General features: G+C 33.2%; 5 protein-coding genes across 5 annotated transcripts in view; 2 read left to right on the top strand and 3 right to left on the bottom strand.

Annotated features, from left to right (window-relative positions):
• The window catches only part of LOC123666423 (tyrosine-protein phosphatase 69D), a 37885-nt gene extending 36022 nt beyond the window's left edge, over positions 1 to 1863 (top strand). Inside the window, exons 23-26 of the mRNA XM_045600515.1 lie at positions 75 to 206; positions 680 to 840; positions 1144 to 1279; positions 1540 to 1863. Of these exons, the coding sequence (XP_045456471.1) occupies positions 75 to 206; positions 680 to 840; positions 1144 to 1279; positions 1540 to 1611 (501 nt within the window). The 3' untranslated portion in view covers positions 1612 to 1863. The remainder of the gene's footprint in view (positions 1 to 74; positions 207 to 679; positions 841 to 1143; positions 1280 to 1539) is intronic.
• A 4503-nt stretch (positions 1864 to 6366) lies between these two features.
• On the bottom strand, positions 6367 to 7172 carry LOC123666511 (protein lethal(2)essential for life-like). Its single transcript, XM_045600593.1, has one exon. The coding sequence runs from the start codon at positions 7048 to 7050 to the stop codon at positions 6520 to 6522; it is 531 nt and encodes a 176-aa protein (XP_045456549.1). The 5' UTR covers positions 7051 to 7172; the 3' UTR covers positions 6367 to 6519.
• Positions 7173 to 7308: 136 nt separating this feature from the next.
• On the bottom strand, positions 7309 to 8733 carry LOC123666422. Its single transcript, XM_045600514.1, has one exon. The coding sequence runs from the start codon at positions 8731 to 8733 to the stop codon at positions 7390 to 7392; it is 1344 nt and encodes a 447-aa protein (XP_045456470.1). The 3' UTR covers positions 7309 to 7389.
• A 6129-nt stretch (positions 8734 to 14862) lies between these two features.
• On the top strand, positions 14863 to 15586 carry LOC123666509 (protein lethal(2)essential for life-like). Its single transcript, XM_045600591.1, has one exon. It carries the CDS (start codon positions 14945 to 14947, stop codon positions 15560 to 15562), a length of 618 nt encoding a protein of 205 aa, XP_045456547.1. The 5' UTR covers positions 14863 to 14944; the 3' UTR covers positions 15563 to 15586.
• Positions 15587 to 17239: 1653 nt separating this feature from the next.
• On the bottom strand, positions 17240 to 20412 carry LOC123666539 (protein ref(2)P-like). The gene is made up of 5 exons (XM_045600650.1): positions 20295 to 20412; positions 19980 to 20155; positions 18585 to 18766; positions 17639 to 18038; positions 17240 to 17407 (listed from the first exon to the last, which is right to left on the bottom strand). The coding sequence occupies exons 1-5, from the start codon at positions 20384 to 20386 to the stop codon at positions 17322 to 17324; spliced, it is 936 nt and encodes a 311-aa protein (XP_045456606.1). The 5' UTR covers positions 20387 to 20412; the 3' UTR covers positions 17240 to 17321.
• Between the last annotated feature and the right edge of the window lie 1037 nt (positions 20413 to 21449).

The raw sequence follows: 21449 nt of genomic DNA, 5'->3' as shown, positions 1-21449 counted from the left end.
TTAATATATTTTCACATCTTAAAATAACTAAACACAGTTATACTAACTAAATAGCAAAACTTTTAACATTTCAGTTGGGTGAAGGCAAGTGTCCTCGGTACTGGGATGATGGCACAGTCCAATACGAACACATTTCTGTGGAGTATGAAGAGAGCGAGTCATGTCCTTACTATACAAGGCGCCAGTTCCGAGTTACGAATAACAAGGTAATATAAATATGTATTTTATAAAATTATGATTATATCATTGTTTTCAGTTATGAGATACGAAATTAGTTCATAAATCAAACTACTTTTAGAATATGTCTAGGTATACAATTATTTTGTTGTGTGAGGCTTCCTAGTCAAGTTTTAAAGTCTAAAAATTGGCACTATAAGATATACCAATTATGAAATTGTATTGAGAAAAATAACAAAATATTTTATTCTTCCTTATTTTTTTTTTTTTTTTTTTTTGTTATTATTATTATTATTTCTTGCTTGTTTCTTTTTCTTTTATGTTACTTGTATTCTTTTTGGTTGTACAATAAAGTACATTTGTATTGTATTGTATTGGATTCCTCATTTAAATTTAAAATACTACCTATGTCCAGTAGTGGACTGCGAAAAGCTGATGTGATGATGATGATGATGATGATGATGACTCCATCATTCGAAGTTATTCTATATCCGCCCTGTAGAGCGGTGAATGGCGCTGCGTAAGACACCTGCAGTACCAGGGCTGGCCCACGGCCGCGGGCCACGTGCCCGAAGTGACGCGCGGCCTGGCCGAGCTGGCGGAGCTGGCGGCGCCGCTGGAGCGCGACGACCCCTCACACCCGCCGCTGCTTGTGCACTGCCAGTACGTACTGGACACACTACGCATTATACACTGTATACGCAAATGTATTCAAACTCTATACGCACGTGTTCGAGGTGTTATCATTAATTACTTACTGTGTATCTCTCAGCTCCACCACTCGAGCTTACTCCTGAAGAATAATTACCGTTATATTCAAAACTTAAAATATTCTATTAAATGAATCATGCTATCATCAATTGCAATATTAAAACCCAAAATCGAAAAATGAAACGGACACTTATAGGGTAATGTAATTTGTCCCACGCTGTATAACATATCGCGTGTGTGTGTGTGTGTGCACAGACTGGGCACGGAGCGCTCGCCGCTGTTCGTGGCGCTGTGCGTGCTGATCTGGCAGCTGCGCGTGGAGCGGCGCGTGGACGTGGCGTGCGTGGCGCGCAAAGTACGCTCGCAGCGCGCGCGCTGCATCGACACCTTCGTGAGTACCGCCTGACCTACCTCTGACCTACCTCTGACCTACCGCTGACCTACGACTGCTTATTTACCTATTACGGTATTTAGAAATACGTGTCGACGCTATTGAATTTATTATAATTACACTTGACAATTCCTGGTATTGGAAGTACCTATGTATAGTTCATCGACTATGGTAACCACTTAGGTGCCATCGGGGGAATCGTGCACTCGTTTGCCACTCTAGATGTTATAAAAAAGTTAAACTTTTTTTTCTGTTTACAGTTGCAGTACGAATTCCTACACCGTGCCATATTAAATTACGCGGAACTGCACAACCTTTTGGAGGACAGCTAAACTACTAATACTCTAAGGATGAGAGTGAAGTTTCTGACTGGGAAGTTGAGGCTACATTTTTGTCCAGGATTTTTAATTATGCGCATCTTTTGAACTGATTAGAACCTTCGTACCAAGAACTATGGTTTAAAATTGCCTAAAATAGTAGCCATAACTAGAGTACATTTCGTTCTCGATCCATATCCAAAACTTTTATAACAAAATTTATCGTAATAGTCATAAGATATAAAAGAAATAATCCATAATGTTTTTCAAATATAAACGTAGCAATTTTGAATTCTAATTTGTACGAAATAAGAAATATAATCGGTTGTACTTCGTTGATAAGCGTTGCCAGAACTGAATGTAGTAATAGGTGCTTGTTCGTAATTCTTAAATGCTTACAGAAGGTGTAAACAATCTGTATAGTATAATATTACGTGACAATTGTGACAGTACTATTTAAGCTCCGTTCCAATATCCAAACGATGCGTTTTGCTTATGAACAGTTCAATTTCGAACGCGACAATAAGACGAATTGTTCTTTCAAAATAGAAAAAGGGCTTTATATTATTAATATATTGATACAAGACTTTAGTAATTTTGTACTATACAGATTGTCAGCTTGTTTGACAAAAATATCTTAAAATAATTTTTGAAAGTAGAGCTTAGGTAGCTAATGTAGTTTACCGGATTAATTTATAGTTGTTGTTATTTTGCCATAAATATTTTCAATGTCTGAAAAGTGTACTGTTTTTTTTAGTTCAAATATGATTTAGATCTGACTTTTTTTTAAATATAAATTACGTTTTCTATCGAAATTGTATTCCAGCGTCGAGACTTTATATTATAAGCAACGATTTTATTAATATTATTGTATTGGTGTGAAAATACCAAATAAAAAACGTGTCCAAAGAGGAGTGTCGGAGTGTTACTGAGTTATAGTATGTATTTATTTTTAAAATGTATATGCCATATAAGCATTTTGTATTCTTTTAGTTGGTAATACACTAAATACGTATTAGGTTTTTTGAAAACCTCCGGATATTTTTAAGGTACCGAAATTATAAAATAACCCATATCGAGCACAAAATGTGGCTTGTGCGAATGACTATTTAAATATTTAAAAAAAAAATTAAAAATCACGAAAAAAAAAACATCCTGTAAATAAGTCCATCAAATATAACATAGGGTTTATAAAAAAAATTGATATTATAGATTTGTCACGAAGCACGGCTCCAAGAAATTTTTCGATGTTTTTACTAAAAAAAAAATTTTGTTTTACGTCACGGTAAAGGTTGACGCCGTATGACTGTCTTGTATGTTGTAGTTAGGCTAAGTTATATAATTAGATTTTGTATGACCTTAATATAAATATACACTGTATTGGTGTGAGGAGTGAGGACAATGACGACTGCGATGCTTAAATAACACTTATTCTAGAAATTTTAATTAATTCATTAATTATTGGTAATATTTTTTTGTTCGTAATTTTAATTAATTATTAGAAAAAAAAACGAAATAGGAACTAATTATAAATAATCTATTATTATTTGTTAAGTGAATTATAAATAATATTTAAATATGAAAATCGAAATAAAAGAAATACTCAAACTATACATTCGCAGTACAGTGTAACCCATTGTAACTTACAAACATTAAATAATTAAATGAACAATAATTTAATATTTTTTTTAGATAAAATTGTTACAATAATTTTAATTTATGAAAATAATTACATCTCTATTTACATTTTTTTATGTTGAACATCGCAGTATTCTGATAAAAATAGTCGACGTTTTGAGACATACATATATATTTTATACATAATATAAAAATATTCAAAACTACAATAGTAGTGACAATACAATAACGCAAACTTAGCCTTTGTAACTTTCTGAAGAATGCCTTACAGAAGACTATTTTTAAAAAAACAAAATGATTTTATTCTTGTTTAAAGTCTGTTAGACCAGTTACAAATAACGTTTATCTGGTACATAAGGTCATCATCATCATCATCACGATAATATAAATAAGCAAAACCGGTCCGTATCTATTGTACCTCAACTAACTACTTTTGGATAACATTATTAATATATCTGACAAAATTTATATAGTAAACTTCTATCTGTTGTATACCGTTATATGTCAGATATTGTTATCAACAACTAGCGAAACAGACTTTATTAGTAAATATTTTCCTTATAAGACTCATAAAAAGCAAACTAATATAATTTTTGTATGTACAATACAAATGTGTGAGTCTCAATAATACGTCGACTATAGACTGTATCGAAATGTACGATAAAATCTAAGTATTGTATATAGGGGCGTGCGTGTGCTTTCCTTATATGAGGCTCGTGTATTATGTATTTTGACGACATTTATAACGAAAAAAAAAAATCTTCATTAATATAAGTTTAAATTTAATTAAAATTGAGTTCCTCAAAATGGCTCTAAATTGCCCGATCAAATCTCTCAAGGATCTCTACACGATTGTGTTCAGTATGTGTATGTTAGTTGTTTTTTTATCAAGGAATAACACGCAGGCCTCGGGAGCGACTGATGTGTGTTTTAGCTTTTATTACGATTAAGATGTAGGAAAGTTTTTTTACACATAAAAATAGTTTGTAAGGTAGGTAAGGATATCTCCGGCTTAGTGAATACTATGTAACGATTGTTTGAACTACTTACGAATTTTTGTTTTCTTTTCCTTTTCTACGTGACATTTTTGTGGTTGTGGTGTTTTATGTGTATTTTAAAAGCACGCACAAAAATACTTTACAAGAAAGTTTTCTTTTTTTGTCTTTCTTTTCTTCTTTTCAGTATTTTATTAGAAGTGAGGGTTCAAACAATTTTTGCATTGAATTCAATAAGCTCTGAAGTGGAGGGAAATTTTTTTTTACTTCTCTGTCCGCTTTGGTATTTGAAATGCGCTTTTGTACTGAAAGGTATTTCTAGTCTTCTTGCTCACGCCTAATGCTAATCTTTTGTTACAAAAATATTATTGAGAGACTATTCATTTATTATGTAAACATGATATTGCTCGGTTCACTTGGAAGACAGTTTTTTTACCCAAGGGCATAGGAATAGGGCAAGGGCATTTATTTATACATATAAATAGCCTAGCAGTCTTTGTTTTATAAATTTTAGGATTAAAAAAATTATTAAACATTATTCACCTTTTAATAATTGGGAAATGTTAAATAAACATTGATTTAAAAAAATATTATTAAAAATATCTGAAGAATGAAAACGTCTAGCGACATCTGGTTGACATGAAAAGTCGAAATTTGAATTACTAAAGGGATTTGTTGTATCAATTTTTCCGTTCCCATTACACATGCTCTTTTAAATAACATCAATAACCAAAATATCAATAAAACAATATAGTAATAAGCTATCATTCTTAGTTTATGTAATATATGAATGGTCTCTAACACATACAAATAATTCGTTAAAAATACGTGACTTTATCGTACGAACTTTGAAATGTTAGTTTTGTAACGTATTTTTACTATTCAGAGTTATAAAGAAATAAATGAAAATAAAATTGTATTACATTTTTTATACGTGGGTATATAATCAGTAAATTCGAAGCGCTTGCATGCTTGTTATGTAAATATATAAATTAAGACGTATGTATCATGCGCAGACCCTGTCTACTGTAGTTTATTTTTTTTAACTTAAGTATTGGCAGTTATTAAACGTGAAAATATTAATTTTATTATTTTTTATTTTTGTAAATAGATAATGCAGGTCATGTAATACAATATTTTTGAAAATATACCAATATTTAGAAAATTTATGGTCTTTCATTTTTACATAAACTTTTAATGCAACCAACTCTTAAATTCTTAACGGATGGATTAAAAATATATTTATTTAAATTAATCTGTACCTACGGCAGCAAAGAATATAGCAACCCCCTCTCTTCACGTGGGTGTCGTAAGAGGCGACTAAGGGATAACATAGTTCCACTACCACCTTGAAACCTAAAAGCCGACCGATGGCGAGACAACCATACAACTGCTGGCTTTGAAATACACAGACCGAAGACGGACAGCAGCGTCTTTGGTGCGACAAAGCCAGTTGCCACTGACCCGCCTGCCCAGCGTGGTGACTATGGGCAAAACACATGAGTTCACGCCGTTTTTGGCGCGAACTTGTAGAGACCTATGTCCAGCTGTGGACTGCGCTAGGCTTATGTGTGTGTATGTGTGTGTTTACCTACTTATTGCCACTTTTGACCTTATCCCAGTTACATACAATAAATCTGATTTAAATCTAATAATTAAAGGAAATAATATTCCATCTAACTTGACTCAAAATAATGCAAGAGCAAAAATATATTTGAATTATTCAAACTTTTATTCTGTTTTGTACTGATGTGTTTATACAAACCATTCATATAACCAGCCTTGTTAAATTATTGCTAATATTTTATCTTTACGCATGTCATCGCAGCAAAGCTTGAGTTCAAAAGATGCCTAAATTTAGAACTAAAATTTCAAAATTCTCAATCTTTTAACATTTGAGTGAAGATGAATTGTTTTATAGGAACACACCTAAAAAATATTTGAACGAACTTAAAAAAAAAACACCTACTACCTATTTGGAATGGCAAAAAATTCGTCATTAAAACCCTTCCATTTTTAATATTGTTTCCTGGACGCCCATCGCACATCTAGAATTTGAAACATAGCTTTACATCCCCGAACTTATACAAGATGGCCAAAAATTTTTTTTCTCGGATTCATTAAAGAAAACGAAATGTAACATATGTAATAAACGTTTATTACGCTAACATACTTAAAATACCTACAGTATTAATAAATTATACAGTCAAATGCTCATAACGAATAATTAAAGCTTCAAATAAATAAATTAAATAAATAACTTATACACCAAGCAAACTTCTTTTTAAAGTCATTCTCCATTGGCTTGAGAATGTTGATCCTTGATCTCCTTCCTGACCGGTCCTGTTTGAGCGATAGGCACGACTCTCTCACTGTTCGAAATTTCGGATTTTCTTGGAGCGGTTACTATTAGAACTCCATCTGATGACAGTTTTGATTCTACAGTTTCCGTGTCACAACCGTCAGGAAGCGCATATCTTCTTGTAAACTGACGGGAGATGAAGCCGTGCTCGTCTTTTTTCTCCTCATGCTTGCCTTCGATGACGATGTAGCCGTCGGCTATCTTCACGGAAATATCTTCTGGTGCGAAGTGTTGTACATCTAAACTGAGTTGAAACTTGTCTTTGTCGAGTTTAATAGTGGAACCGACATCTCTATTAGCAGCGGCTTGTTGACGCCAAGGTCTATAATAGTCTTGAGACAGCAAAGGTGCGACGGCGGCCATCATCAACAAATCATCGGGAGTTATTGTCGAACCGAAATCCTGGTCAATGATCCTGTGAGGATGTTCAAAATTGAGTAAAAAAGGCATAATAGACATTTTCTTTTGTTTTCGGCTATATTCACACAATACTGCTTGTGTAAGAGATGCTAGTGCTTATGATTCTTTATCGCGATACAAATTATTATTGACTGCCCGTTTGCCGGCCGGCGTGGTTTTTATATGATAATTTCATAAAGAGGCGTCCTCTAGTGACAGATAGAATAATCGAGCACTGTCTACAATTTTTTTTTTTTTTTTTTTTTTTTTTTTTTTTTTTTTTTTTTTTTTTTTTTTTTTTTTTTTTTTTTTTTTTTTTTTTTTTTTTTTGGGATTTTATGACCTGGTATCTACAACCTTTAGGTCAACTCTTATTATTCATATACGCAGCACATTCCATTAAATTGTTTTAATTGTATTCTTTATGTATTTGTAGATGTGCTTGTAAGTACGTTCGTCTTGTAATAATTGTTTTAATGGCGGCGGGCGGGACAATAAATCACACTTATTTTCAACATCACTAAGTTCACTGGCCAACACTAGTCTGTCAATCAAAAATTTTTGACAATCGAAAATAATGTGTTCCACAGTTCCATCACTTGAATTACAATGTGGACAGGTTTTATTCGCAATAATGCCGAGTCGAGCAAGGTGTGACGGTGCAGTATTATGACCAAAACGCAGTCTATTTATGATAGTAATAAAGTCTCTAGTAGCATCTTGCATACGATGATACCAAGGTCTTGCAGGTAAACTTTCTTGTATGCTCCCATACCATTTTCCTTTCGTATCTTGATCTTTCTTCCACATTTCTAACCACAACTTTTGAGTATTCTGGTCAATACATTGCAAGTAATCGGACATAGGAACATTCATTGCATTTCTAACGTCAACAGCATTAACTCCTTCATATGCAGTTTTATCAGCCATTTCATTGCCAGAGATACCTTTGTGGGAAGGCACCCATAGAAAGAAAATTTGAATATTTTTATTATGGTATTGGTGAATTATTTGTTTAATGAAATAAAGTATATAATTAGACTTGTATTTAACTGTGAGGGTACTTAAAGCTGTTATCAAACTCAAGGAATCAGAAATTATTAAAAAATATTTAATGTTATTGATTTCGCGAATACGCATTAATGCCTGATACACTGCATATGCCTCTGCCGTAAATATAGAGCAGGGTTCATGCAGAATAAAACTTGAAGAAAATTTTGCTTGTGGATCATATAGAGCAGCGTGTACATAATCACTTGCTTTGCTCCCATCAGTGTAGATAACATAGTACATTGTATTTTCCTCCAAAAATTTAAGCATTTCCGAATTATTGTTTATTGTCTGTTGAACTATATTAATTGGATGTGAAATACATTGATAAGAGAAAGAGTAACATGGCCATGGAAACTGTTTTCTGATTTTAGAAAAGCTATTGTCTATTTCCAGAAGTATATCGGACAGTGTTGGAGAATTACCACATAATAGACCTTGTGCTGTTATTAATGGTGGTCTTCTTGGTGTTCTATCTATATAAGGTACAATTTTATTTATTACTTGAGTATTGTTTGATGCTATTAGTTTGAGACAGTATCTTTCAGCAAGTAATATCCGCCTCAAAATCAAAGGCATCACTTTTGTCTCAACTTCCATGGCCCTTATGGGAGTTGAGCACATAGCACCAGATATTATTCTTAAAGCCTTATTCTGCAATATGTCTAATTTATTTACATGAGAACTATTCATATAAGCGAGTGAGCTATAATCTAAGTGACTTCTAACAATACTTTTATACAATATTGACAATATTTTAGGGTCTGCACCCCATGTTACGCCACAAAGTGATCTGATAACATTTAGTCCTGTGTGAGCATTTTTGGATACATATTTAATATGTTCTTCAAAAGTTAGTTTTGGGTCCAGAATTATTCCTAAAAACTTCTTTGAAGTGACTCTATTTATAATTTCATTATTGTAAATAACATTCGAATTTGAGGTTTCATTGCCAAAAAACATAACACTACTTTTAGAGGGGTTAATTTTTAAATGTAAACGATCATTATAATATTGTAATAGTTGAAATAAGGATTTGTTCATATTATCTATTGCAATCTCTAAGTTGTAATTACTGCTATATAATACAATGTCATCAGCAAATTGTAAAATATTTACATTCTTATTATTTACATATTTACAAATTTCACTTGTGTATATATTGTATAATAATGGAGATAGCGTGGCACCCTGCATTGTGCCTTTTGAGGCACATTTGGGTCCATATAAAATATTGTTATGCCTAGCATAGATTGTTCTGTTGTTCAAAAAATTAAAAATCCACTTACATAAGTGCCCGGGCACACCCAACCTAGACATGATTTGAACTAGTATACCAGGATCAACACTATCAAAAGCACTTTGAACATCTAGGAATACGCAAACAGTGTTTAATTTTCTATGTTTTGCATTTTTCAGGTCAGAGATTAAAGAGGTGAAACTGTCTGCACTACTACGCCCTCTACGGAAGCCATATTGTATATGTGGAATGAAACACTTGGATTCAACATACCAGTCAAGACGGACTTTCACCATATTTTCGAATATTTTACCAAGACAGGATGACAAGGAAATTGGTCTATAAGAACTAGCAAACTCAGGAGATTTGTCGGGCTTAAGTATTGGGATAACACACTGCGTTTTCCATGACTGTGGAATCGATTTATTACGCCAAAGCAAATTGAGGATGCTAAGAAACAACTTTTGGGCAGATACATCTAACTTTTTAATTACTATGTAAGGATAATCATCTAAGCCAGGAGTTGTATTTCGTCTAGAGTGCAAGCTTGTTAAAAATTCAGACCATGAAAATGGATCCAGTAAAAATTTAGAATTTGGGTTGTGATTGTTGATTTCAAAAAGAACGTTCAGTTGATCTACTTCAATTAAGTTGCTATTATCTGATAATTTATCCAAGAGTGGAGATATAAACTCATTTGTATATGATTTATTCTTAGGTCTTATGCCTTTAAACATTTTAAATAAATTCCAAATTTTACTTATGTGAGTATTTCTATTAAAAGTGTTACATAAATTATTCCATCCAATTTTTTTCTGTTCTGAAATTGTTCTCTTTTTCTGTGCATCTTTTCTTTTGTAATTAATATAATTTTCAATAGTAGGCTCTTTTCTATATAGTTTTAGTGCATTATATGAAGCAATAACACTTTGTTCACATATACTATTCCACCAGGGAGATGGTGGCCTGCTTATGAAAGTGTTTGTTTTAGTGAGCTTTGGAATTGACATTTCTTTAAGAGTATCTAAATGAAGACAGAAATTATTATAGGTTGAAATAGGGTCATGTGATTGAAGTATGAGATCATTAAACATTGTTTTTGAAAGAGCTGTGTATGTTGCCCAGTCAGCTTTTTTATATATGAACCTATCTACAGGGGAATTGAGATGATATTTATCTACATGTAATAAAATCTCTGTTATTGTTGGATAATGGTAACTTCCCATTGTATCATCATGTACAGACCATTCACATAGTGGTGCGAGGCTGCCACTGATGAAGCTTACATCAATGGCAGAAGAAGTTTGTCTAGGGCGATTTATAGTTGTAGGTCTACCATCATTTAAAATACACAAATCTAAGTCATCAATTAAATTAAATAACTCCTGACCTCTACCTTTCGTTGACTGACAACCAAATGCAATATGATGAGCATTAAAGTCACCACTCATAAATATGGGTTTTGGTAGATCATTAATAATGTAACGGAGTCTATTAATTCGTATACGCCCACTTGAAGGTGGACAGTATACACAGAGAATTGTTAAACTACTATGTCCTGTTGATACAGATACAGCAACTGTTTGAATGTCTTCATAAAATCTGGTATTTAATATATTATACTTAAGGTATGGTTTTATCAGTATTGCAACTCCATTATGTGCATTATTTGAATTTTTGTTGTAAATATTATACCCTGGTATTTTAAAATTATTATCTTTTAACCATGTCTCATTAAGAAGGCAAATATCAATATTTTGTTGTTTTAAAAATTGTATCAATAAAGGTTTTTTACTATTTGCACTTTGAATGTTATACTGCGCAATACGTAACTTGGATTGTGTAGAATTAGGCCCTACACAATCCATTATGTTAAGTTTTTTAATAATGCATCTTTAATAGTTTTAAAATTAGTGGGTATACTGTCATCTTTATTGGCTAATTCCACCAACGTCTGCACTAGGGCCATAAGTACATCGTTGTTGGAAATTATTTGACTTTTAAGGTCTTTAGAATGGACTGTTTTAACTTTATTTACATCTTGTACAGACTTATTTGCAGAGATATTTACAGACTTATTTACAATAACATTACTTTTTACAGGTTGTGATTTTGGTGATGGGAGTGGAGGGAAATCTGTTTCATTTGTGGTGACTTGTTTTGTAAAGGCGACACTTGCATAAGATATGTTGTTTTTCTTTTCGATAATCTTCTTTGTTTTAATAGGACATAATCTAGATATCGCGAGATGAGGTCCACTGCAATTTATGCAGCTGATTTCTGTTGGTTTATCACATTCCTTATACAAGTGCTCACCTCCGCAAATACTACATCTTTGTTTACCGTTACAAATCTTTGCTGAATGATTAAATTTAAAACACTTATAACACTGTAGTAATGGTGGAATGTATTCGAAAACTCTGTACGAGAATAGATCATATTGTACATTATTAGGCAGTACATTAGATAAAAAGGTTATGCTTACAGTCTGCAATGGAATGCGCTCTTGTCCTACTTTCTTTGAAAACCTTCTTATTGCCACTATTTCATAAATTGAAGAAAGTCTTGTGTAAAGTTCTTTGTTAGATATATTCGCTGGAACGAATCTAATGATGCCAGTTTTTTCAATTTGCGCTGCCGGTATGAACGCCTTCATGTTATATTTTGTGAGGAAAGTAGTGTTATTAATAAAGTTATTGGCCGTATTATATTGCTTAAAAATAACTGCTATTTTATTTGCATTCACCCTCTGAATACCCGTCACACCTTTTACATCCATTGCGAAAATATGATTTAAGTATATAGGGCTCTTGTTACCCAATCTATCGTCATTTGTGGATTCTACATATACTTTAAAATCTGTGTTTAGTGAGTTTTCCGGATACAGTCTTTTGTAATTCGGTTTGTAGTACGGTAAATACGCATCTCGCTCATCACCGCAGCCAGATGGTCCTCCTCCTTCATCCGTAGGCCGTGGCCGTTTTTTTGAGGCGGGCGGATGAGACCCGCCCCCCTCGTTTACCTCCATTGCTATTGTGCTTTTCAGCAGCTAATAGCAATATTTTAAATACACTTTAGCTATAAAAAAAAATCACATCAGAAAAATTTTAAAAATTAAATTTTAAAGTCAACCGCGCTTTTTCAAGGTTCCCGCCAAAGTCCGCACTGTCTACAAAGTACACAGCCATAGATTATACACTTAAATACTGGTAGTACAAAGCTAAGTGCAAACTGAGTCTGCGCGGCACTAGCGCCTTCTAGTCGTTTCTCGAATTTATAGGCTTATCGCCAGAAATTTCGCTGTTTGCAAGTGATTATTTTTAATTGATCCACAATACATTACACTAATAACTGATAACACAATCTTTTGCATTAAGATAGGTGATACATATATGTTTATTATTATTTTTATTTCAATTCGTGACTTCATCAGTCAATCAAAAATAAATCTAAGGTCTAAATATATATTTTATACTAGCTGTGCCTGCGACTTCATCCACGTGGAATTTGACAAAAAAAGTTATTTTTCAATTCGCAGTTATAAAATTCTAAAAGTACCCTAAGTTACTCCTTATTACATCAGCTATCTGCCAGTGAAAGTCCAGTCAAAATCGGTTCAACCATTGTAGAAATTAGCCGGAACAAAGAGACAGAAAGACAGACTAAAATTGTAAAAAAAGTTATGTTATGTTATATATACCGTGCATATGCATTTAGTATAAGCGGTTATTTTAATATTACAAACAGACACTCCAATTTTATTTATTTGTATAGATAATAACTAGCTGACCAGCGCAAACGGTGTTTTGCCATATATGTTATTAGCTCCCTTAACCCCCCCCCCCTCCCTTATTTAGTGGTATGAAAAATAGATGTTGGCCATTTCTCAGGCCTAAGTACCCGATATGCATACAAAATTTCATAAAAATCGGTTCAGCCGTTTCGGAGGAGTGTTGTAACTAACATTGTGACACGAAAATTTTATTTATTAAGATTGACGCCAAAAAAGTATAGTTTTTGTTTATTTGTTAATTTACCAGTCTTACAAAAAAAGTAATAGCGTTTTTTATTGTATTTAGATAATTTTTACATTTGTGTTTACTTAGAAAGGTGTTAAAAAACATATAAATAAATATCTACGACATTTACACCGAGAAGGAAAACTGCACAGATGATCTAATGTTCAACACATTAAAAATCGTATCTGTACTTAAATAGTGTGAAATAATCTAACTACAGCCTGAAATACTTAGATACATTCGTTAGGAATAGTATCGAAACCGTGACCTTTAATGGAATGTTTGTCGCAATTATATCGGATGAAATAAATACACAGAAAAATTTAAGCTTAATAATAAAACTTTAAGTAAATGTATTAAACAAAAGTTAGTAGACCGATCTTAATAAAAAAAATTGATTCTATTTTATGTTTATTTTATGTCTAAATCAAACCTCAGCCACGTTTGTCTTTCCGTCTGTTGCAAATTGCAATAAACTCATACTAGGTACTAAATGGATTTTGTGCAGTTTTCAGCAATAGGCAGAGAAATTCTTGAGAAAGGCTTAGGTTCATTATTTTTATATGTTTATAAGGTTTTATTTAAATTGGTTATTTGATAGATTTATGTAAGTTTTTAAGTTTTTTTTTTAGTTAATCCTCTGGCCCGTTGGACCGACGATCTACGTAAGATTGCCGATGTAGGCTGGATGAGGATTGCGGAAAACTGGGATGTTTGGTGCGAACTTAGGGAGGCCTATGTCCAGCAGTGGACTGCAATAGGCTGAACTGATTGATTGATTTGATTGATGTAAGTTTTGATCGTGCTGATTTTTTTTCACTTAATACTTCTTCTTCTTTTAAATTCTACCTTCCTCTAGCTTTTCCACTTATAATACCCACGTGAAGCCGGGGCATACTTATGTTTAAACAACAAAAATCAGAGAAAATAAAACTCATGATGTGAAAAAACACTAATTATAATTTCAGTAATCAACTATTAATATTTAAAGTACTAATGTGAAATGTTTGACAAAAAAGTCTTATTATTCATAAATATTATACATTTTAAATGATCTACACACTTAATTTGTAAATTAATCTGCGTAAGTACATAAATGCCTTTCTTTATTCAGTAACATCATAAAAATTTCATACGTTGCTATACTGCTTTCTTGTTTACAAAAATAAGAGCGTACACGAATACCGAAGTATAGGCTGTTTCATTTTAGTCAGGAACAGTCTGGAATTTATTGATTTAAGTCTCTAGGTAACCTATAACGTTTGTTAGGTCAGTGACATTAGTCGTTCTTTGTGGAAGTTGTCTATTTTTCGCTAGATGTCTCTATTACAAATATCAATATTTCGAGAAGTTATTATGAAATTAATTTGTACTTACATTATCAGTCAAAAAATATCTACATTAAAATATACAGGAAAGTTATTCGATAAATATAATATACGTGGTCCATTTGCATTTGTGATAACGGACACGTCAGTACTCAGTTGGTCGAGAAAATTCTACTTGTCGCTAGATGGCAGAAAGGGTATATAAACCGAGCCGCGATTTTCAACTGACAAGTATATTTTGAGAATTCAGCGAGTTCGTACGATTTTTACAAGTGCTCACGATTTTAACTTCGAAGCGTATAACACAAACGTAAATCATGAGGAAAGTTGTATATTTAACAGTCTTGATTGTTTTGGGCGTTGTTCGAGGCGAAGGAGAATGTCCACAACAAGCGAAGGAAAAAAGCAAGGAACATACTCATAGTCATCTCTTCGATCAGGACTTCGGACTTGCTTTAACGACTGATGATTTGCTCACCACTATGATGGCACCATGGATAACTCACGATTACTTCCGTCCTTGGAGAAACTTGGAAGCAATCACTCGTGATTTGGGATCTACTATCAAGACAGAAAAAGATTCGTTTACAATCAATCTAGACGTTCAACATTTCGCTCCAGAAGAAATATCCGTCAAAACAGCAGACGACTACGTAGTTATCGAAGCCAAACACGAAGAAAAGAAAGACGAACATGGATACGTCTCTCGACAGTTTGTGAGGAGATATGCTTTGCCAGAAGGTGTCGAATCTGATAATGTGGTATCCAAGCTTTCCAGTGATGGTATTTTAACTATCACGGCACCAAGGAAGGAAATAGACAGTAAAGGGGAGAGGGTAGTACCTATCACCCAGACGGGTCCTGTTCGTAAGGAGGCCAAAGAATCGAGTGAAGGTTCATGTTCAGCACCAGAAGGAAAATGTGGTAAACATTAAATATAAATAACCATTTGCTTATAATATTAAGTTTATTCATTTATATGTTCCTATAATATAATAACAGTGTAATAAGACCAGGGTTCGCCAAACCGATTCATAAAGGTAACCGTTTGAAACGGTTACCGTATAAATCGGTTACCGATTGAAAAGGTTACCGTTTTATTTCGGTTCCAAAACCGTAATAAAACGGTTACCGATTAAACTGTAATACCGAAATATAACGTTATGTATTTCGGTTTTAAATGATTCGGAGAAGTAACAGAGGGTGACAAAATCTGTGAGCCATCGTTTGAAATGAAGAATCTGTAATGTTCCTTTGCTTTTATTGATAATGCTTGGTTTTTCATAAGACTGGCTTCTTTAACTATGAAAGTAATTAAGTTTTTTGTTTTGAATTATTCGTTATATGCAATGTAAACATTAACGCGAAAAAGAAGAAGAAAATGGAAACTTGCTCGCGCCACGCCCGGGGCCTGTCGTCTATCACAAATAAATAAGTTTTAAGTAAAATCACGCAACACACGGGAGCGAATGAGATAGAGATATGGTGTACGTTCGGACCGCAATCCGAGCTAGCGCAGCGCAGCTACAAGAACGGGAATTGCCCGCTTAAACTTACGACGCGAACGTTATGCCTACTACCGGTTTATTTCGATACTGTATTACCGATATGATTCGGTTACCGAATGATTCTCTTACCGTTATTTTGATTCGATAAGTACCGTTTTATAAAGGTAAATAACCCATACCGGAATATCCCTGAATAAGACTGATTGTTGCTGATTTAAAAATAAACTTTTTTACTTAACATAATTTTGGTATTTTTTTTTTAAATACCCAAGATTAATACATTTGCGCAAATTATATTATCGCAGTAATATCTATAATCGTATAATCTATTTAGGTATTTAGGTAATTTTAAGTGCAGTTACAGATTAGTTGTGACTACTTATTGTACGGTTTAAATATAAATATACACTAATTACTAATTAGTGACTGGAACATTTTGTATATGGAACTGAATACTTTTCACATATAATTCTGATTACTATTTTTTTTAATGTTTGAACAATTTTCTAATTTATTAGTCTCTTGTTTATCTTTATATTTTTCCCTAAGCAAAAAATCTATACATATAATAAAATGGTAGGAAAGTCAAAACTGTACATTGAATATTTTTTTAAAAGAATACTTGGGGTGTGATCTACAATCAATACCAAAGCCAAAAATATAGTTTTTAGAATTTTTGTCTGTTTATCTGCCCGGGATAAACTCAAAAGTACCGCATGAATTTACAAATTTGAAATTTGGCACGATTATAATGCTATCACCTACCGGGAACAAGCAGTGAACCTTTATTTCCTCAACGCATTCTGTAACAACGTGTAATCTAATGACCGTGATATATGAGCTAGCTTCACACCAATATAAGTAACTAAGCCGATAAACATAATTAAATGAATATAAGTAGACAAGACAATTTTAAAGCAGCGCCATCTATGAGATTTTTCTGTACATATGAAATGTAAAGAAGAAACAGGTAAATGAATGTTATTTTAAAAGGTATTATCGTAGGTATTTTTGGTGCTGAAGCATTCACGCAGACGACGTCGCGGGCAGCAACTAGTTATTAATATTTTTGGAGAAAACTATAAACACAAATGAAAACAAACATTTTGAGTACAGGTATATAATTCAGTAAGTTCATTTCTTTTTACATGATATAAAATTTAAAGCAATTTATAAATGTAATGTCTTATACATCTTTACTCTGTGTTAATTCCATCATTAACTCTGATAAATCTCCACTCAGCTTCATGTAATATAAAGGTTGCATTTGATCTGTAATGAAAAATATTACATTAATTTTATTTTATAAGCTGTGCCCCAGAGTTTCACACATAGTGGTACAAATATGGTAGTGACCATTTTTTAATAATCAATTTCAATTTACCGCAAAGGAAACATAAAATGGTAACTAAATAAAAAATTAAAATAACTAAATGACTTGTGAGGGTAATGATTGAAAAATGATTTTTTTTTATATATAGCTTTTAACTGTTTTTACTTTACCCTGAGTTTCTATAGCAACAGATGGGGTCTCTTCCGTCTTGACATCATTCTGATTATATTCATTGACATCAGCAAAAGCTAACTCAGGTGTATTTGATTCCGCCTTTTCTATATCAATTGTTTTTTCACCATCCAGTTTAATTTTTTTTCTGGGAGTTACTTCTTGAGTGGTTATTCTTCTTTTCTTTTCTTCAACTGACTTAAGCGCCCGATCTATTTCACATCTTATATCCCTCTTGACATCCTCTGATAAATCAATACCACTGTCATAGTTTCTTATTCTAATGTATTTTGTAACTGGTTCATCGTCACTTGATATTTCATGTGTATTCGAGTCTGGTGTTACATGTTCAGCTTTGAAAAACTCTCGCCATTTGGTCAGTAAATTGTCAGCCACTTGCTAGAAAACATTTATTTTTGTATAAAAAATATTTCTATTAATCTTAAACTTCTGGTTATTATCATATATTATGGTAATGAGATTATAAAAGGAATAATTATATATTATACAAAATATGCTTAATATAATAAGTAACTGGTTACCCAGCAGTATTATATTTATTGGATGAGGTACATTGACATAATAATAAACAATGAACGCTTCACACTCAACAGCCCCCAGTAAGATTTTGTCCTGTGTCGGGGGTCCAGAAACACACACAATACACAAGCACACCCAGACCAAGACAAACATCTATATGGCCGATACAAATGTCTATCGTGCGCGGGAATTGAACCCACGACTGCCAGCACAACAGCCAGTTCTATGACCGCTGCATTAGTAAAACCATCCATGCTCTCTTATCAATAGTGAAAATCATTAAATCTTATTAATAATAAATGAATTACCTACAAACATTTTGTATTTTTATTTACATAATACAAAAAAAGTAATCTTTCTGTAACATTGCTAAGGAATATGAACAACATTTCATTAATTACTTACAAACTTAATTGACTTGGGTATCCTCAACATATAGTGCTGGGGGTGAGAACCAAGCATTTCACACTTCTGACACAGATCATAGTTATCACATGTCACACATTTATAGCGGAACCCACAAATGGACTCGGAGCAACTGTCGCATACAACACCCTCATGCTTCTCTGGCTCTGAGTCTATTTCATCTAGAATTAGAATAAAATTAAGGCATATTAATAATCAAACCTATAAGATATTATTTCTAGGTAATGTTCAATGTTGCTTTAAAAAAATATATTCAATTTGATGATATAACATAGGTGCAGTACTTTATGTAATGATTACTCCACTAGCAGTAACAGTGAGGATCTTCAGCAAAATATTTGTATTGGCCATGTTGATATTGTCATGGTCTGAGAGTTTGTTTCTGAACTACTGATACAATAATATTATCTTACTGAATTTTTTACTTTTTACATGATACCGACAATATTAAATTTCTTTTCTGTAATTAGGTTAACACATATGGACTAAACTTTATGTTTAAGTAATATTTACATCAGATCCAAAAATGGCATATAAATATTTATTTGTGTATAACATTACCAACATTTGATAATTCTTTAACAATTAGCTTACTTATTGCAGTAAAACAAAGCATTATACTTTAATTAACTTTTTATTTTAAACATATTCATCAAGTTTTTTAGCCATACATACATATCATCATATTAGCTCACGGACACCCACTGCTGAGCATAAGCCTCCCCTAATGCCATGCCTAATCCACGACGATCGGTCCTGCACAGTACGCATCCAGTGGCTTCCCGCGACCCTGACCAGATCGTCGGTCAATCTCGTGGGGGGCCTGCCAACGCTGCGGCGCCCGGTACGTGGTCGCCACTCGAGAACCTTTCCGCCCCATCGGCCATTGGTCCTTCGACCTATGTGCCCCGCCCATTGCCACTTCAGCTGTGCGACCCTTCGAGAAATGTCGGTTACCCTGGTTTTCCTACAGATCTCCTCATTTCTTACTCTATCACACAGGGAAATACCGAGCATTGCCCTCTCCATCGCCCGCTGAGAGACTTTTAGCCTTCTTATTAGGCCCATATTTAACGACCACATTTCGGATCCATATGTCATCACTGGCAATACACACTGGTTGAAGAAGTGTTGAAGACTTCGTCTTCAGACACTGCGGGATATTGGAAGCAAAGATTTTCCTTAGTTTCCCGAACGCTGCCCATCCGAGTTGGATTCGGCGAGAGATCTCGTTCTCGAAGTTGGACTTACCTAACTGAATTGACTGTCCTAGGTATATGTAATGGTCAACAACTTCGAGAACGAGATATATATACATACATATATATACATAGATGGATAATTAATTACTTAATTATATATCTTTATATTTACCTTCGCTCATCGAACCTGGAAGGCTTTTACTAGGCACTGCATTGTTCGTTAAAAATCTGTTCTTGATGCAACTTGGTTGAAAGTGTCGAGAGCAAAATCTAAGTGACTTCCGAAGTCTATCCAAGTCTTGATCTAATAAATCTTCTCTGCCAGCAAGTTTAAGCCATTGTTTTTGGCTAAAAATATTCATAAAATGATTTTGATTTCAATTTAAATATGTATTTGAAAAACTTCACTTGCAAAAATTGACACATTATTATATTTATATATGCTATTTGAAATCAATTTTAAATGTTTATGTACAATAAGACTCACCGATATTTTTCTTTCGGCAAGCTATAAAAATTTAAATGTTTATTTGCTCTACTATTGCGATTGCAACTTTGTATACAACAATAATTCACCATATTTATTACTCAAAATAGAATAAAGCAATAAAATGTTGTTTATTATCTAAGAAGCTTCTAAAATATTATAAATTCTTTTAAGTTTCGTTTAATAATTCATTGAAATTAATGTTTTTTTCTCAGTCTTTAAAAATGATGAAATCAAAGGATGAAATGTTTTTTAAAAGTCAAAATAGTTCAGTTCAGTTCTTTGCTTAATGCACAGAGTATAGTAATACTTATAGAAAAGGCTTAATGGCTTTTAGTTGTGTCAGTTTGACACATATCATTTCGCCAATGTCACGTGGGATGGAGAACACACGAAGGAGATTGTTCGGTAGATTTGAGAATACAAGCTTACAAATTTAGTTAAATTTTGAAAATACACGAAAATATTATGTACATCGCGTACGCCACCATGCCATGTAGGGATTGTAGTCATAGCAAACAGAATCGCTATAGATTGCAAACTCCCTGTAGAAAAGGCTCTAGTAGTCACGTAGTCCACTCCACCATCAAGTTCATGAAAAAATCACAAATCCGTGACGCCACAGGCTCAACCCTGTAATGTTGTTAATTATGAATTACTCAAATGTATTTAATAACCTCTATAATCTATTTCATATATCTCATCTATAAATCCATTGAGTAAAAAAAAAAGATTTACTAATACCAACGTAGTTCCAGAATTTGACCCTATAGGAAAAAAAACAAACGATTGATGATTGGCTAAATAAAATAAAAGAATGCTCTGAGATTATAGCTGGGAGAGCAAACAGACCAGTCGCTACGCACTCCCGAACTAGTCGGTACTGCTAAAAAAAATGGTACGAAGGACAGTCATCAGTCATTTCGATTCTGATACGATCGGTATCCAATTAATTAACACGTGGTTCAATAAGTCCCGAGACTAAGTACTAAAAAAAGGTCTTTTTTATAAAATTAATTTTTATTCATCAACATAGTCTCCTCCAAGAGCGATACAGTCCCTCCAACGCTTTTCTAACTTTTCTATCCCATGTGTGTAGAACGATTTGTCTTTGGCTTCAAAATAAGCCTCCGTTGCTGCGATAACTTCACTATT

The sequence above is a fragment of the Melitaea cinxia genome, chromosome 26, assembly GCF_905220565.1.
Source record: "Melitaea cinxia chromosome 26, ilMelCinx1.1, whole genome shotgun sequence".
Taxonomy (NCBI): domain Eukaryota; kingdom Metazoa; phylum Arthropoda; class Insecta; order Lepidoptera; family Nymphalidae; genus Melitaea; species Melitaea cinxia.
This window is presented reverse-complemented; position numbering and strand designations above follow the sequence as displayed.